This window comes from Lepus europaeus, chromosome 19 (genome assembly GCF_033115175.1).
Source record: "Lepus europaeus isolate LE1 chromosome 19, mLepTim1.pri, whole genome shotgun sequence".
NCBI classification, from domain to species: domain Eukaryota; kingdom Metazoa; phylum Chordata; class Mammalia; order Lagomorpha; family Leporidae; genus Lepus; species Lepus europaeus.
The window spans coordinates 14,572,744-14,591,839 of record NC_084845.1 but is presented as its reverse complement, the minus strand read 5'-3'; the positions used below and the strand labels follow the sequence as shown (position 1 = coordinate 14,591,839).

At 45.6% G+C, this 19,096-nt stretch overlaps 1 protein-coding gene across 4 annotated transcripts in view; it reads left to right on the top strand.

Moving 5' to 3' along the window:
* The window catches only part of ZFP82 (ZFP82 zinc finger protein), an 87,020-nt gene that overhangs the window by 52,017 nt on the left and 15,907 nt on the right, over window positions 1-19,096 (top strand). For 2 of the 4 annotated variants that reach the window (XM_062176222.1, XM_062176225.1), the window contains exon 2: window positions 17,995-18,081. In XM_062176222.1, coding sequence (XP_062032206.1) covers window positions 18,073-18,081 — 9 coding nt within the window. In that variant the 5' untranslated portion in view covers window positions 17,995-18,072. Of the gene's footprint in view, window positions 1-11,724; window positions 11,863-12,321; window positions 12,411-17,994; window positions 18,082-19,096 lie in introns of those variants that run through there. The other 2 variants (XM_062176223.1, XM_062176224.1) reach the window with 2 other exon arrangements.

Below are 19,096 nucleotides of genomic sequence, written 5' to 3'. Positions count from 1 at the left end.
TTGTGAGACATACCATTTCTGTTATGAGTACCTAAACCTGCCATTGTAGTCTAGAAACTTAATACAAGTCTATAAGGAAAAACCTCTTCAGTGTAGTATGGTTTAGGTTAATGTTTTGGGATGGACTTTTCCTTTAACTCAGTATTTATTCTTAGAGCTGGCACTGTGGCACAGTGGGTAAATCTGCCATTTGCAGCACCAGCATCCCATATGGGTGCTGGTTCAAAACCCAGCTGCTCCACTTCCACTCCATTTCCTTGCCATTGTGCCTGGGAAAGCAGCAGAAGATGGCCCAAGTGCTTGGGCCCATGCATTCAGTTGGGAGACATGGAAGAAGCTCCTGGCTCCTGGCTCCTGGCTTTGGCCTGGGGAGTGAACCAGCAGAAAGAAGATCTCTGTCTCTCCTTCTCTCTCTAACTCTGCCTTTCAAATAAATAAATAAATCTTAAAAAGTAGTCAAATAAAATGCCATCAGTTGTATCACCATGTTTTATTTCTGTCCTCATGTTCCAGCAATGTTGGCTTATACTTTCCAATAACTTTGTACTTGGAAGTAAAGATATGATATTTTGAATATATAGTTTTAATATTTGGAAATAAAGACATGGCTCTTAATAAATTTTTCAAATTATTTTTTCCACTTATGGGACTATATTTTTTATTTTTTTTTAAATTCAGAATATCCCAAATGAATGCACAGTTAACATTGAGTTGATATCCATTAATACATATATGTCTTGAAATTTCTTTGATGATTCTTATCTTTCTTGCCTTCTCATATCTACTGATATAGCAATGCTCTCTAATGTAATACTTCATGATACTTAAAATATGGTAATAGTATCTGAAAGTGTAATATATTTTATTAGGGTACTGATTATAAGGTGATAAATTCTTTTGGGCTTTATAGTTATAAAATCTAAAAGATATTGATCTCAATATTTACACATTATTTTATTTTTAAAGGATTATGTATTTATTTGAAAGTGCTATGGAGGCCGGCACCGCAGCTCAATAGGCTAATCCTCCGCCTGCGGTGCCGGCACCCCAGGTTCTAGTGCCGGTCGGGGCGCCGGATTCTGTCCTGGTTGCCCCTCTTCCAGGCCAGCTCTCTGCTGTGGTCTGGGAAGGCAGTGGAGGATGGCCCAATGGGCCCTGCACCTGCATGGGAGACCAGGAGAAGCACCTGGCTCCTGGCTTCGGATCAGCACAGTGCGCCGGCCGCAGCAGCCATTGGAGAGTGAACCAACGGTAAAGGAAGACCTTTCTCTGTCTCTCTCTCTCTCACTGTCCACTCTGCCTGTCAAAAAAAAAAAAAAAGTGCTATGGCGAGGGAGACAAGAGAGCTTCCATCCTTCCTCTGTTGGTTCACTCCTCAAATGGCCACTGTGGCCAGAGCTGGACCAGGCCAAAGCCTGGAGCCTGGAACTCCATCCAGGCTTCCCATGAGGTTGGCAGGAGTCCACATACTCAGGTCATCATCTGATGCTCTCCCAGGTACATTAGCAGGGAGCTGGATCAGAAGTGGAGCAGCCAGGACTCCAAGCAGCTATTCATTTGGAATGCTGGTGTCGCAGCTGTGGCTTAACCTGCTCTACCACAATGGTGATTCCAAACTTTATAACATTTAACGTAATGCTTTGGTAAGTGGAAATTATAAAAAAATCTATAATAAATAATTTAATTTTATTTTTCCACATTATATGCAGTTCAAGTTTTCCTTGGGGAGTCAGTGTTGTGGCCCAAGCAGGTTAAGCCACCATCTGCAACACTGGCATCTATATGAGCCTGGTTCATGTCTGGCTACTCCACTTCACATTCAGCTTATATGGCTAATGCACCTGGAAAATCAGTGGAAGATAGCCCAAGTTCTTGGGCCCCTGCACCCACATGGGCTACCTGTATGAAGCCCTGGCTCTTGGTTTTAGCTGGCCCAGCTCCAGCCATCGCAGCCATTTGGGGAATGAAACAGTGGTTGGAAGATTTTCTTTCTCTCTCTCTGCTTCCACCCTCCCTCTCTCTGCATGATTTTTTTTTTTTTTTTTGACAGGCAGAGTAGATAGTGAGAGAGAGAGACAGAGAGAAAGGTCTTCCTTTTTGCCGTTGGTTCACCCTCCAATGGCCGCTGCGGCCAGCTCATCGCACTGATGCGAAGCCAGGAGCCAGGTGCTTCTGGTCGCCCATGCGGGTGCAGGGCCCAAGGACATGGGTCATCCTCCACTGCCCTCCTGGGCCATAGCAGAGAGCTGGCCTGGAAGAGGGGCAACCGGGATAGAATCCGGCGCCCCAACCGGGACTAGAACCCGGTGTGCCGGCGCCGCAAGGCGGAGGATTAGCCTGTTAAGCCACGGTGCCGGCCTGCATGTTTGTTTATGTGTCTCTTACTCTCTCTCTGTAATTATGCCTTTCAAATAAATAAAATTTCCCTTGGAAAAAGATGTCCATGTAGTTTGGGTTATGATGGCATGTTTCAGTGTATATGGAATCTACAGTGATAAACTGTAATCCTCTATATCTACAAAGCTTAAATTCTTAAAATTATTATTTTTAAAATTTTATGACTTGAGGGGGCTGGCTCTGTGGCATAGCAGATGAGGCCACCTCTTGCAGTGCCAGCATCCCATATGGGTACTGGTTCAAGTCCTGGCTCCTCCACTTCCAGTCTAGCTCCCTGCTTGTGTACCTGGGAAGGTAGCAGAAGATGCTCCAAATCCTTGGGCTCCTGCCCCTTCATGGGGGACCTGGAAGAAGGTCCTGGTTCCTGGCTTCAGATCAGCCCAGCTCTTGCCATTGTGGCCATTTGGGAAGTGAACCCGCTGATGAAAGATCTCTCTCTATGTCTCTGCTGCTGTGTGACTCTGCCTTTCAAATAAACAAATAAATCTTTTAAAAAATTATGATTTGGGACTTTAAGATTTCTTAAAGTATTTCTGAAGTATTAAATACAATTCTGTTCACTAAAATATTTTTAAAAATTCATATTATGAGATTATGCCTTTTATTTAACTTAAACTTTTACCTACTTAGTAATATTTATTTACTTTGTGGAATACATAAAAAATAATATATTTTCTTATTCATATGTCTCATCCATACATGGCTGTCTTCAAACAAGTTTGTTTCTTCCTAATAATGTAATGTGCATTCAATAATATAACCAGGATCTTTTTTTTAAAAAAGATTTTATTTATTTATTTGAGAGGTAGAGTTACAGACTGAGAGAGAGAGACAGAGAGAAAGGTCTTCCTTCTGTTGGTTCACTCCCCAAATGGCTGCAACAGTCAGAGCTGCACCGATCCGAAGCCAGGAGCCTGGTGCCTCCTCCTGGTCTCCCATGCAGGTGCAGAGGCCCAAGGACCTGGGCCATCCTTTACTGCTTTCCCAGGCCACAGCAGAGAGCTGGATTGGAAGAGGAGCACCTGGAACTAGAACCGGTGCCCATGTGGGATGCTGGCACCGCAGGCGGAGGATTAACCTACTATGCCATGGCACTGGCCCCATAACCAGGATCTTGACAGTAATTTACATCTAGCTTTTTTTTTCATTGTTAGCCATCTCACTCCCCTGCCTTCTAAGCCAGAGCCAACCACCTCCTGAATGTTGTCATCATTGTTGTTATTTTTATATAATTGTAGTTTATATAAAAGGGTAGCCCAAAATGTTCACGAAGAATTTAATTAAAAGATTTTGCTATTGTTTCAAAAGAATTTTGAGATACATGCAGGTTTTATTTTTGTAAAAATTTACTTATTTTAAAGGCAGAGTTAGAGAGGGAGGGATGGAGAGACAAAGAGAGATCTTCCATCTGCTGCTTCACTCCCCAAATGCCCACAATGGCTGGGGCTAGGCCAGGCTGAAGCTAGGAGCCAGGAGCTCTGCAACAACTGAAGCCAGGAACCCAGAATTCAGACATGTCTCCCAACTGAGTGAGTGGCAGATACCCAAATACTCCAGCCATAACTTGCTGCCTCCCAAGGAGTGCAATAGCAGGAAGCTGGAATCAGAAACAGAACAAGAGCTCAAAACCAGGCACACCAATACGGGTGGAAGCATCCCAAGTGTGCCATCTTAACTGTTGTGCCAAATGTCCACTGCTATCCACGTTTTTTTTTTGAGATTTCAAATTCCCATAATTAGAATACTTTCCTCCATGTCCTCCAGCCCTAGATAACCACTTTGTAGATTTGCCTGATCTGTAAATTTCATTTAGATCAAATTATATTGTATGTGGTTTTTTTGCATCTGACTTCTCTCTTAAGGTTTCCAGGTTCATTCATGTTGTAGAACATGTTTATGAATTTTATGATAGAACAATATCTCATTGTATAGGTATACCACAGTTTTTTTTTAAGAATCATTTTATTTCTCTGAAAGAGTTATAGAGAGAGGTAGAGCCAGAGAGAGAGGTCTTCCATTCCTCTGGCTCACTCCCCAAATGACTGCAACAGTCAGAGCTGAAGCCAGGAGCCAGGAGCCAGGAGCCTCCTCCAGGTCTCCTACATGGATGCAGGGGCCCAAGGACCTGGGCCATCCTCCACTGCTTTCCCAGACCACAGCAGAGAGCTGGATTGGAAGAGGAGCAGCTGGGACTCGAACCAGCACCTATATGGGATGCTGGTGCTGCAGGCTGGAGCTTTAACCCACTGTGCCTCAGCACCGGCCCTAGTATACCACATTTATTTTACCCACTCATCCAAGGTTGTTTCTATTTTGAGATATTATTAATAATATTACTATGAACATTCGTGTATAAGTTTTTGTATGGGTGTTTCTTTTTAAGGATTTATTTGTTTATTTGAAAGGCAGAGCAACAGAGAGGGAGGAAGGGAGAGAGAGAGAGAGAGGGAAAATCTTCCATCCACTGGTTCATTCCCCAGATGGCTATACCACCAGATCTGGGTCAGGCTGAAGCCAGGAGCCAAGAACTCCATGTTGGTCTCCCACGTGGGTGAAAGGGACCAAAGTATTTGGACATCTTCCACTATCTTCCCAGGTGCATCAGCAAGAAGCTGAATGGAAAGTGGAGCAGCCAAGACTCAAACTGGCACTCTGATTTGGGACCCCAGCATCAAAAGTGTGGCTTAGCCTGCTGTGCCACAACTCTGGCCTGTGAGTGGATGTTTTCATTTCTCTTTTTAGAATTGTTGGGTCGTATGGTGACTACTTTTTTTTTTTTTCAACAGGCAGAGTGGACAGTGAGAGAGAGACAGAGAGAAAGGTCTTCCTTTTTCCGTTGGTTCACCCTCCAATGGCTGCTGTGGCCGGCGCACCACGCTAATCTGAAAGCAGGAGCCAGGTGCTTCTCCTGGTCTCCCATGCGGGTGCAGGGCCCAAGCACTTGGGCCATCCTTCACTGCACTCCCGGGCCACAGCAGAGAGCTGGCCTGGAAGAAGGGCAACTGGGACAGAATCCGGTGCCCCAACCGGCACTAGAACCCAATGTGCCGGCACCACAGGCGTAGGATTAGCCTATTGAGCCACAGCGCCGGCCATGGTAACTACTTTTTAAAAATTTTTATGTGTAGGCCGGCACTGTGGCTCAACAGGCTAATCCTACGCCTTGCGGCGCCGGCACACCAGGTTCTAGTCCTGGTTGGGGCGCTGGATTCTTTCCTGGTTGCCCCTCTTCCAGGCCAGCTCTCTGCTATGGCCCAGAAAGGCAGTGGAGGATGGCCCAAGTCCTTGGGCCCTGCACCCACATGGGAGACCAGGAGAAGCACCTGGCTCCTGGCTTCGGATCAGCGCGATGCGCCGGCCGCAGAGGCCATTGGAGGGTGAACCAACGGCAAAGGAAGACCTTTCTCTCTGTCTCTCTCTCTCTCACTGTCCACTCTGCCTGTCAAAAAAAAATTTTTTTTTATGTTGGTCCAGAATTATCCCATTACCTGCAATGCCAGTATACCCTATGAGCCCTGGTTTGAGCCCCGGTGGGTCTACTTCCAGTATACCTGCCTGCTAATGTGCCTGGGGGAACAGTGGAAGATGACCAAAGTACTTGGGCCCCTGCCACCTATGTAGGAGATCCAGATGGAGTTCCCAGCTCTTGGCTTCAGCCAAGGCTGGGCCATCTGGGGAATGAACATGTGGATGGAAGATATTTCTCTTTCTCTCTCTCTCTCTCTCTAACTCTGCCTTTCAAATAAATAACAAAAACTTTACTTTTTTATGTATTTACTTTATTTGGCAAGGAGAGAGAGGAGGAGAAATATTTCCCATCACTGGTTCATTCTCCAGAGGTTGCCTGAGGCTGAAGACAGGAGCTAGAAACTTAGTCTCTCACATGAGTGGCAGGAACCCAGTCACTTGAGCTTCCCCACTGTCTGCACCAGCCGGAAGCTGGAGTCAGGAGCCAGAGTTGGGTATCAAACTGAGGCATTCTGATATGGGGATAAGCATCCTAACCAGCATCTTGACTGCTTGGCCAAATGCCACCCATCACTTATGTTTTGTTTTCTGTTTTTAAGATTTACTTATTTATTTGAAACTCAGCTACAGCAAGAGAGGTGGGGGGAAGGAGGGAGAAGAGAGAGATATCTTCCATCTGCTGGCTCACTCTCCAAATGGCTGCAACAACCAGGGCTGTGTCAGGCTGAAGCCAGGGTCCAGGCGGTTCATCAGGATCTCTCACATGGGTGCAGGGGCCCAAGCACTTGAACCATCCTTCCACTGGCTTCACAGATGCACTAACAGGGAGCCAGATCAGAAGTGGAGCAGCTGGGGTTCAAACTGGCACCCATATGGGTTGCGCTATAGACAGCGGCTTAACCCACCATGCCACAGCACTGATCCTGCATTCTTTTTTTGTTTTGTTTTGTTTTAAGAGATTTTTCCTTATTTATTTGAAAGGCACAGTCACAGAGAGAGAGAAAGAGACAGAGACTGAGAGGCAGAGATCTTCTATCCACTGGTTCAACTCTTTCATTCCTCAGATGGCTGCAACAGTAGGGTTGGGCCAATCTGAAGCCAGGAGCCAGTAGCTTCTTCCTGGTTTCCTACGTGGGCGCAGGGACCCAAGCACTTGAGTCATTTTCCACTGCTTTCCAAGGCACGTTGGCAGGGAGCTGGGTCGGAAGTAGAGTAACCAAGACTCAAACTGGCTCCCATATAGGAGGCTGGCGTCAAAGGAGGTGGCTTTACCCACTATACTACAACGCCTGATCCCACTTGTGCTTTTGATGTTATATGTAGCAAACCATTGTCTAATCCAATGTCTCAAAGATTTACAGATGTTTTCTTCTACATGTTATATATTTTTTAGTTCTTATATATATTTGATCAGTTTTGAGGTAAATATGTGAGTAGAAAGTAGGGATACAATTTCATTCTTTTGCATGTGAACATCCAGTTGAACCAACACAATTTGCTGACAAGCAATATTACTTCCCCCATGGATTTTTTCAAACTCTTCTCAGATAAATAAAAATAAATCTTTTTAAAAAGTATTTAATTGAGGGCTGCATTGTGGTGCACCAGATTAAGATACTGCTGGTGATCTCGACATCCCATACAGGTGCCCAGCTGCTCCACTTCTGATCCAGCTCTCTGCTAATGCACTTGGAAAGGCAGTGGGAGGTGCCCAAGTGCGTGGGCCCCTACCACTCACATAGAGACCCAGATGGAGTTCCTGTCTCCTGGCTTTGGCTTGGTCTAGCCTTGGCTGTTGCAGTCATTTGGGGATGGAAGACCAGAAGATGGAAGATTTCTTTCTCTGTAACTCTGCCTTTCAAATAATTAATTAATTATTTTTTAAAGCAACTGATTATAAATTTTAGAGTTTATTTCTGAGCTTTCTATTATATTTCATTACTTGCTATGTCTGTTTGTATGCTGGCACCATATTATTGATTACCTTTGTGGTACATATGAATTTAGAAAGTGTTAGTGGGGACCTGGTGCTTGGCTTAGTTGGCTAAGCCTCCGCCTGCAGCATGGGCATCCTATATGGGCACCGATTCAGCTGCTCCACTTTATATCCAGCTCTCTGCTTAGGGCCTGGGAGGGCAGTAAAAGATGGCCCAATCCTTTGGGGCCCTGTACCCACATGGGAGACCCGGAAGAAGCTCCTGGCCCCTGACTTCGGTTCAGCCTGGCTCTGGCCATTGCAGCCATTTGGGAGTGAACCAGCAGATAGAAGACCTTTCTCTCTGTTTCTCCCTCTCTTTGTAATTCTACCTCTCAAATAAGTAAATAAAATCTTTTTTTTTAAAGGTGTTGGACTGTATTATAGTAACCTGGGATTGGGAAATTCCCCTCATTCAAACAGGTACCAGAAGCTGAGTGGAGGGTCGGAAATAGTTTATTAACACCAGCGGGCTCAGGGGAACCATCTCCTAACACTGAGTCTCGATCTCTGTTTCTTTTCCTATATTTATGAGTTCATTAGCATCATGCCTTAACCATTACTGCATAGGTGGGTTTAAATTGCAGCCTAAGGGGCTGGCACTGTGGCATAGCAGGTTAAGCCGCTGCCTGCAGTGCCAGCATATGGGCGCTGGTTCAAGTCCCGGCTGCTCTACTTCCTATCCAGCTCTGCTATGGCCTGGGAAAGCAGTAGAAGATGGCCCAAGCCCTTGGGTCACTGTACCTGCATGGGAGACCAGGAAGAAGCTCCTGGCTCTGGGGCCGGCGCCGTGGCACAGCAAGTTAATCCTCAACCTGCGGCACTGGCACCCCATATAGGCGCCAGTTCTAGTACTGGCTTCTCCTCTCCCAACCCAGCTCTCTACTGTGGCCTGGGATAGCAGTAGAAGATGGCCCAAGGACTTGGGCCCCTGCATGTTCATGGGAGACCAGGAAGAAGCTCCTGGCTTCGGATCGGCGCAGCTCCGGCCATTGTGGCCATTTGGGAGTGACCCAATGGACAGAAGATCTGTCTCTTTCTCTCATGCTCTGTAACTCTACCTAATAAATAAATAAAATATTTAAAAAAAAGAAGCTCCTGGCTCCTGGCACCAGATCGGCACAGCTCTGGCTATTGTGACCAACTGGGGAGTGAACCAGCGGATGGAAGACCTCTCTCTCTCTCAATCTGTGTCTCTCCTGCTCTCTGTGTGTAACTCTGACTTTCAAATAAATAAATAAATCTTTGAAAAATTAATGAACTGCAGCTTACGTGACTTAGGACTACCTAGGGGGAACTGGTCCACATGACTTGCGACCACACTTCCAATAGCCAGCTGGTCCAGTATATTTACAAGAAGAGATACCTGGGGCAGATTGATTGGACAGATTTGTGACTGGAGTCACAGAAAGCAGAGGTTAGGACATCTTCCCTCCCTGGACAGGATAATCATGGGCAGCCGCTTCACCAGAGAACTGCAAGTAGCCACTTTGCAAGGTCATGTCAGGGGTCCTGCTTTCCTTTCTCTGTCTCTGGTTGTGGCCTTATTTCCTCTTCAGGGCCAGTGCTGTGGCACAGCAGGTTAAGCCCCTGCCTGCAGTGCCGCACCCCATGGGGTGCAGATTTGAGTCCCAGCTGCTCTGCTCCCTGCTAATGCACCTGGGAAAGCAGCGGAAGATGGGCCAAGAGCTTGAGCCCCTGTACCTGCATGGGAGACCTGTCTGAAGCTCCTGTCGCCTGGCTCTGCCTGGCCCATACGTAGCTGTTGCTGCCATTTGGAGAGTGAACCATTGGATGGAAGATATATATATCTCTCTCTCTCTCTGTAACTCTTCCACTCAAATAAATAAATAAATATTTAAAATCTTACCAAAGGAAGGTGTTAGTCTTCCAATTTTTTAAAGGTTTTTTCTTGAAATTATTTGAGGGGCCAGCACTGTGGTGGAAGGGGTTAAAGCTGGCATCCCATAGAGGCACTGATTCAAGTCTCGGCTTCTCCACTTCTGATCCAGCTCCCTGCTAATGAGCCTGGGAAAGCAGCAGCAGATGGCCCAGGTCCTTGGGCCCCTGCACCCCTGTTGGAAACCCAGAAAAGCTCCTGGCTCCTGTGGCCATTTGTGGAATGAACCAGCAGGTGGAAGATCTCTGTCTCTCCCTCTCTCTATGTAATTCTTTCAAATAAATATATATATATATCTTTTTAAAAAATTATTTATTTAGAATGAGAGAGCGAGAGAGGGAGAGAGAGAGAGAGAGCAAGCAAAACAGCGCTCCCATCTGCTAGTTCACTCCCCCAGATGCCCACTAGGAACTCAACACAAGTCTCTCACATGGGTGGGTGTTGCCTCCAGGGTCTGCATTGGGAGAAAGCTGGAGCCAGGAGCTGGAGCTGTATTTTGATATGGGGTGCAGGAGCTTAACTGCTAGGCTTAATGTCTTGTCTTTGTCTTGTTTTTGTACGTTTTCAGGATTTTGTTGTTGTTCTTCTAGGTCCCTTGTATTTCTTTCTTTTTTTTTTTTTTTGACAGGCAGAGTTAGACAGTGAGAGAGACAGAGAGAAAGGTCTTCCTTCCATTGGTTCACCCTCCAAATGGCCGCTATGGCCAGTGCGCTGTGAGCCAGGTGCTTCCTCTGGGTCTCCCATGCGGGTGCAGGGCCCAAGCACTTGGGCCGTCCTCCACTGTACTCCCGGGCCACAGCAGAGAGCTGGCCTGGAAGAGGAGCAACCGGGACAGAATCCGGTGCCCCAACCAGGACTAGAACCCGGTGTGCCGGCGCCGCAGGTGGAGGATTAGCCTAGTGAGCCACAGCGCCGGCCTAGGTCCCTTGTATTTCCATATGAATTTTAAGATCAGCTTGTCCATGCTGTCAAGGAATGCAGTTGGGGTTTTTACTGAGATTGTATTGAATCTGTAGAATCTGGCACACAAATGCCATCATGCCCCAATCTCACAACTACACGCAGACCCAGCGGCACACCTCGGCCCTGCCACACTGACAATATTAAGACTTCTGATCCATGAACATGGGAATGTCTTTCCACTTATTCATCTCGCCTTTAATCTCCTTCAGCAAGTCTTTGTAGTTTAAAAAGTAAAAATTTGCACTTGTTAAATCTATTCCTGGCCGGCACCGCAGCTCAATAGGCTAATCCTCTGCCTAGTGGCACCGGCACACCGGGTTCTAGTCCCGGTTGGGGCACCGGATTCTATCCTGGTTGCCCCTCTTCAGGCCAGCTCTCTGCTGTGGCCCGGGAGTGCAGTGGAGGATGGCCCAAGTGCTTGGGCCTTGCACCCCATGGGAGACCAGGAGAAGCACCTGGCTCCTGGCTTCGGATCAGCGCGATGCGCGCCTGCAGCGGCCATTGGAGGGTGAACCAACGGCAAAAAGGAAGACCTTTCTCTCTGTCTCTCTCTCACTGTCCACTCTGCCTGTCAAAAATAAAAACAAAACAAAACAAAAAAATCTATTCCTGTTTTTTTTTTTTAATATACTATTGTAAAGGAAGTCTTTTTTTTCTTCTCTCTTTCACGTTGTTCATTGCAAATACATAGAAATATAACTGATTTTGTATTGGTTTTGTGTCCTGAATCCTTGATGAGCTCACTTTGTAGTTCTAACAGCATTACTAGTGCAATTCCTATGAAACCACTCACACCCAGAACCAGTCAGGTTCACGAGCGCGCCTCTTTTAAGGCTGGTCGTTCGCCCCTGCCCGCCTCCGGGTTCGGCCACGACCCACTGACTCGGGTCCGGAGGGCCTGGCAGCCCGCTCCGGCTGGGGCGGGGCCGCTCGCGGCTCTGGAGCAGCGCCCCGCCCCCAGGGCCGGCGCGCCTGCGCACTCGGGGCGCCCGGCCGGCCTTCCCAGCAGCCCCGGCGCTGGGCCCGTTAGGTCCAGGCGTTGTGGGCTGTCGCCGGCTTGTGGCTTCCTCGCTGCCTCAGAGCCTCTCCGGCAGATTTGCCCCGCGCCGCGAGTGAGCAGTCCTGGCTCGGAGCGTGGCCCTGGCCGTCCGCAGGAAAGGTGCGGCGGTGCGGGGGTAAAGAGAAGGAAGGGGGAAGGGACCGCGGAGCCCCGGGAGCCCGCGCCTCCGGCCCGGTGTGAGCGAAGGGCGGCGGTGTGGGTGTGTGTGCGCGCCTGTGTCTGTGGGCGTGACAGGGCCGGGCTGTAGCGGTGGGCTGATGCGGGACGGCGTTTGTCTGCCAGCTGGGAGTGCGGGCCGTCGTGTGTGAGCGGAGGTTGCTGTGGCCGTGGAAGTAGATGCCGCTGACCCCGGCCCGCGTCTTACGTCCTCTGCCCGGCGCAGGAAAAGGGCCCTCGGTCTTGGCGTCTAAGCTCTAACGAGAAGACTGCGAACAAACTAAAAGCCCAGATCCGGTCTCGGGACAGGAGGGCTCGACCTGGACGAGGCCCCGGCAGAACTCCCACCACGCTGCGTTCCCCCGTGCACACGCACACGCGCGCGCGCCCGCACAGCTCCGAGGGCCCAAAGGCAAGTTTCGGAACCACGGAGTCCCCTGCGTGGCGTTCTTCATTTAACCAGGCTCGCTGGGCTTCAGGAAGGGCCTGGGGTAAGGTTTCCTTCTCTAGGTCCTGCTGATTTCTAAGAAAAGGAGAAGGAGAAATGACTTGCTGTTGCCTTTTTAAAAATTAAAGTCTAGGTGGATTATATTTCCTCTTTGTTCTGTGAAATCTATTTTGATTTTTTAGGGGGCATTTGCTTACTTCTTAAAGGTCTTGTCCATTAAACTGATGTGCAGCCCCCTTGCTAGAACCTGTATGCGAATATCCACTTGGCAGGTTCTTTCCCTTACTTTCGTGAGCGTCACTTTATAATTATGTGTGAAGCTCTCACAGCAGTTCCTAGTATTTCATAAGTACTTAATTTAGCTGTTTGTTGCTATGTGGTGATTTTGAGCAATTCTCCACCGGCCTTTTATAGATCAGAAAATATAAATATCAAACTGTGTTGGGCATTTCCTAAAAGTTTTGAAAGAGTAGACCAAATGCTCAAATAGTTTAGAACAATTAAGAAACCAGAGGTGCTTTTAATCCATTTGATGCTTTCAGGAGGCTGGATATCTCTTGAAATTGTACAAAAATTGCGGTTGCCATTTAAATAAATTTTAAAACAGAGTTTAGAGAGGAAGTACCTCTGTTGTTAAGAAAACTGTGTATGTAAGCCTCCCACATAAGTAAAATCAGCATGGCAGAAATAAATAATACCTATCAGTTTTTTTCTTTTACTGTTCTTCATCAAAATGATGGGCTACCTTCACTATCAGGATTCTTCTATGATTGAACATAATGAAAGAAAAAGCAATATTCCAAAATTCAGTGAAAGAATACTAAAGTACAGCATTATTTGGTGCACAACAGGTGCTTTACCCCATCTTTTTCCACTGAATAAATAAAAACACAGGTACTGGGGCCTATGCTGTGGCGGAGAGGGTAAAGCTGCTACCTGCAGGGCCGGCATCCCATATGGGCACCGGTTCAAGTCCTGGCTGCTCCACTTCCGACCCAGCTCTCTGCTATGGCCTGGAAAAGCAGTGGAAGATGGCCCAAGTTCTTGGGCCCCTGCACCCGCAAGGGAGACCTGAAGGAAGCTCCTAGCTCCTGGCTTTGGATCGGCACAGCTCCAGCCGTTGTGGCCATCTGGGGAGTGAACCAGTGGATGGAAGACCTCTCTCTCTCTCTTTGCCTGTACCTCTCTGTAACTCTGCCTTTCAAATAAATCTTAGGTACTTCCTCTACATATCACTGTTTTAAATTTTATTTGTTTAAAAATAGTTTTAGTGTCTAATGATAGAATTAATGCAGGTTTATTGTAAAAAGAAGAAAAACAGAAACCTAAGGAAAGTAAAAAGAAGAAAATTTACATTGCCCATAGTCTTACCACTCAGAATTAATATCACTATTTTGATGTTTGTTTTCCATTTTTCTGTACATTTATATGTATGTATATATTTGTTTTTTAAAATAAAATTGTAAAAATTATTTAAGGAAGTAAAGACTTCCTAACACTTCGCTGAAAAAGTTGTAAGTTTTATTATATTACTGTGGCTATATGGAGTAAAAAGGGCAGTACAGTAGTTTCCCTCTAATTTGAAAAAAACTTTCCAAGAATTTATATCTTTCAAGATTATGGAGACATCTATTAAAATCATTAACAGGGCAATTTATCAAGTAAAATATTCTTCCAGAATTAGAGATTTTTTTAGTGGTCTAAGTTTACTCCTAAGCACAGATTTTTTAAGATTTATGTATTTATTTGAAAGAATTAGAGAGGCAGAGAAGGAGAGGCAGAGAGAAAGATCTTCCATCCACTGGTTTACTCTGGCTGCAAATGCTGGAGCTGGGCTGATCTGAAACCAGGAGCAAGGAGCTTCTTCCAGGTCTCCCTCGTGGGTGAAGTGGTCCAAGGACTTGGGCCATCTTCAGTTGTTCTCCCAGACACATTAGCAGGAAGCTGGATCAGAAGTGGAACAACCAGGACTTAAACCAGAGCCCATGTGGGATGCCAGCACTGCCACAGTGCCGAAGCACCAGCCCGTAGATTGAACTTTTATTAATTTATTCACTATGATATGGTACCACAAATTTTTGAGCAGTTTTGTGATTCAGAATGATGTTTCTCAAGAGCTGCCAGAGATAGCAAGATGAGCCTTGCTTTGTGTTTTGATTTTTGTGGGTATCTTTTTGCTAATATTATAATTAAAATGAGCTCTAATTAAAGAGAGTAACATTCTTAGGCCTAGTTCTAAAATTTATCTTAGTGTTATTAGAACACCTGAAAAGCTTAAGAAAATTGCTTTAAGAAAAAAGGAAAGGGGCCGGTGCTGTGACACAGTGGGTTAACGCCCTGGCCTGAAGCACTGGCATCCCACATGGGCGCCGGTTCTAGTCCCGGCTGCTCCACTTCCCATCCAGCTCTCTACTGTGGCCTGGGAAAGCAGTAGAAGATGGTCCAGGTCCTTGGGCCCCTGCACCCATGTGGGAGACCTGGAAGAAGCTCCTTGTTCCTGGCTTCAGATCAGCTCAGCTCCGGCCCTTGGCGGCCAGTTGGGGAGTGAACCATCGGATGGAAGACCTCTCTCTGTCTCTACCTCTCTCTCTAACTCTGTCTTTCAAATAAATAAAATAAATTTAAAAAATAAAAGGAAAAAGGTTTCCTAGTATTAAGATTGTTAATTTTCAATAAATTTCAAATTTTTACACTATAAATTATCAAAGATAATTTTCTTTAGTAGTAGAATAAGGGACATGTAACGTTTTTCATTGTATTTAGTGCAAATTAAATATGTATTTTTAAAAATATTTATTTGAAAGACAGTTACAGAGAGAGGTAGAGACAGAGAGAGGTCTTCCATCCGATGGTTCACTCCCCAGATGGCCACAACAGCCGGAGCTGTGCCGATCTGAAGCCAGGAGCCAGGAGTGTCTTCCAGGTCTCCCATGTGGGTGCAGGGGCCCAAGGACTTGGGCTATCTTCTGCTGATTTTCCAGGACATAGCAGAGAGCTGTATGGGAAGGGAGCAGCCGGGACTAGAACCGGCGCCAATATGGGATGCCAGCGCTTCAGACCAGGGTGTTAACCCACTGAGCCACAGCACCGGCCCCAATTAAATTTATGTATTATATTCTAACCTTATTCTCTAGGGTAGATTTTGTAATTTCTGCACTATAAGGAAATAGAAAGTTAAGAAAAAGTCAACACTGGAAATTAAGGACCATGTCTAGAGTCTCACAGTTAACAACTGTCAGAACCTAGAGTCCTATCCTGACAAAAAAAGCCTGTATTTTTAATATGTGAGGGTCTTCCACCTCCCAACGTTGTATGTATTCGTTTTAGTCTGCCTACATACCTGATAATTTATCATGACTATAATTATTAATTCCAATTAATAATCACCATTAATAATTATAAAATATGCTATAATATACTAGAGTATAACTGATTCAACTTGTTGCCTGTAGGTAGGTATTTGATTTTTGATTGTCATAAATTATTTTTAATGAACTTCAACATACTTTTAAAAGTATTTCCTCGGTGGCTGGCACCGTGGCTCACTAGGCTAATCCTCTGCCTGCAGCGCTGGTACTCCAGGTTCTAGTCCTGGTTGGGGTGCCGGTTCTGTCCCGGTTGCTCCTCTTCCAGTCCAGTTCCCTGCTATGGCCCAGGAGTGCAGTGGAGGATGGCCCAAGTGCTTGGGCCCTGCACCCGCATGGGAGACCAGGAGGAAGCACCTGGCTCCTGGCTTTGGATCGGCATAGTGCGCCGGCTGTAGCAGCCATTTGGGGGGTGAACCAACGGAAGGAAAACCTTTCTATCTGTCTCTCTCTCACTAACTCTGCCTGTCAAAAAAAAAAAAAAAAAGTATTTCCTCGGAATCAATTTCTAGAAGTAGAATTTTAAGGTTCGATGATCAGACATAAAGTATTCACAGTATGCCAGATCTTTTGCTAATGCTTAGAGGAAACACAGTGACTAAAATGACATGCTTGTTATCTTTACATTATTTATTATCTATTAAGATAGATAAACTTATGCAGGAAAAAGACAAGTAAGTGGGGCTGGCGTGGTGGTGTAGCAGGTAAAGCCGCTGTCTGTAATGCCAACATCCCATGTGAGCCAGTTCAAGTTCTGGCTGCTCTGCTTTCCATCTAGCTCCATGCTAACGCGCCTAGGAAAGCAGAAGAGAACCAAATGAAGCTTTTGGTTTCTGGCCTTGGCTTGGCCCAGCCCTAGCTGTTAATGACCATTTCAGTAGTGAACTAATAGATGGAAGATCTCTGTCTCTCTTGTTCTCTCTGTAACTCTGCCTTTCAAAGAAATAAATGCATCTTTAAAAATAATTTTTTTTGAAGATTTATTTATTTGAAAGAGAGAAAGTTACGTAGAGAGAGGAGATGCAGAGAGAGAGAGAGAGAGAGGTCTTCCATCCACTGGTTCACTCGCCACTTGGCCACAATGGCCAGAGCTGAGCTGATCCGAAGCCAGGAGCCAGGAGCTTCTTCTAGGTCTCCCATGTGGGTGCAGAGGCCCAAGGACTTGGGCCATCCTCTACTGCTTTTCCAGGCCATAGCAGAGAGCTGGATAGGAAGTGGAACAGCCGGGTCTTGAACCGGCGCCCATATGGGATGTTAGAACTGCAGGCCGGGGCTTTAACCTGCTGTACCACAGCCTGGCCCCTCTCAACATATTCTTAAATACATCTTTGACCACATATACAGTTATTTAGTCCCCAAAGTAGAATCTCCAAGTCAAAATATTTACTTGGTTTAAATGCTGCTTATACATACTTTTATATTTATACAATGTACAATATACTAGACTTCACATACTTGCTAATATGACCATCAGTACTTTTAAGTTTAATTAAAGTGAGATTTAATATCTTTTGGTGATTTGCAATGTTATTCCTGTTTTAGTGAATTCTGCATTCTAGGCTTATTGCAGCAAATTCTGGGTTTCAGAGGCTAGAGCTAGAGTAGAATGAGATCTGGCTTTGTGGTTAGAAATATAAGTATTGTTAATGCAGCTTTGCTCTTTGTAAACTGAATTTCTATAAGTGATTTAATTTCTTTTAGAGTGAATTTTCTGATCTATTGCATGGATACAATAGTTAGTAAATAGCAAACCTAAAGGTACAATTAATGTATATAAAACACCTATCACTTGGAAATTCTTGTTAAATAAAAATATATAATTGTCTATCTGCCAAGAGGGAGAATCCACCACATGTTTTCCTCCTAAGTTGTAGGAAAGAAAATGGCAAATAAAGTAATGCAGGAGAGCAGTGTGGGTGATTCTGATGTCAGCAGAGAGGATGAACTCAGATGATTGTGGAAGTTGTCCTGGATGCAGGCAAGGCTATCCATTTGCTGCTTGGTCCTTATGAATTTCTCTTCTTGTGTCCTATGATTTCAGGCAGGCTTGTAAGACTTGGGAGATTCTCGTTTAGATGATGCAGAATTTACAAAGGTTTGGACTTTTCAGACACTTTCTGATCTCTCTGTGTATGGTGTGTGAGTGTACACAACTGCACATGCATGGTGGAGAAATTAGAAGAGGGAGAAAGTTATATTAACTCAAGTCATTTTTGGAGTTCTGGGCCTCTCTCTACCCATGGCCTTGTTTTCCTTCCCTAGCTCTGGCTTCTGTGGATTCTGTGCTTCTCCTGGCAAATAAATCTCAAGGAGGACCAATCAGTCTTTGCATTTTAAACCATGGCCCATGTAAGTTATCATTTCTTTCTTTTCTCAGAAATACTATGTTATGGTCCTGTGAACATTTCTATATCCTGAAACTTCCTAGCTATCAAAGCCCTATCCTAATAGCTTCTCTCAGTTTTTCTAAATTCAGTGAAGTCTGAAGCTTAATAGAACAATTTTTATCCTTTTATCTTAGCCTCTTTTTTTCCCAGTCATTGTTCATGTATTTTTTGAATAATATTCAGCATCTCCTGTATGTGCTCAGTCTTCTACTAAAAACTGTAATGATGTAAAGATACGTTTGACTGTCCCTTTTACGTTTATGAGAGAAGTTAGGCTTGTTTGACCACTCAAAGGAAAACTCTCAACTTTTTTTCAGATTTGAATTTTCTCAGTGTGTAAGATAAAATTTTCTGTTTATTGCTCTCAAGCTTATTATATGGGGAATCTCCTGGTTTGTAAGGCTTTCAGGACTGGACAGGAATGCAACTGAGTCCTGCATAACAGAGGTCAAGGGTCTTCACTGGGAATCCCTAAGACTTGCACACCAAGAGCAAGGTTCCATTTATAGTTGAACAGGATGATTCCAGATCATGCTACGTCTCTATACTGTAAACCTCAGAAAAAGGAATCTTGCTGGCGCCGTGGCTTAACAGGCTAATCCTCCGCCTTGCGGCGCCGGCATACCAGGTTCTAGTCCCGGTTGGGGTACCGGATTCTATCCCGGTTGCCCCTCTTCCAGGCCAGCTCTCTGCTATGGCCCGGGAAGGCAGTGGAGGATGGCCCAAATCCTTGGGCCCTGCACCCGCATGGGAGACCGGGAGAAGCACCTGGCTCCTGGCTTCGGATCAGCGCGATGCGCCGGCCGCAGTGGCCATTGGAGGGTGAACCAACGGCAAAGGAAGACCTTTCTCTCTGTCTCTCTCTCTCTCACTATCCACTCTGCCTGTCAAAAAAAAAAAAAAAAAAGAAAGAAAGAAAAGAAAAAGGAATCTGTACAGTGAGAGATAGAAAATGGTAGCAGGTGAGAGAATAATCT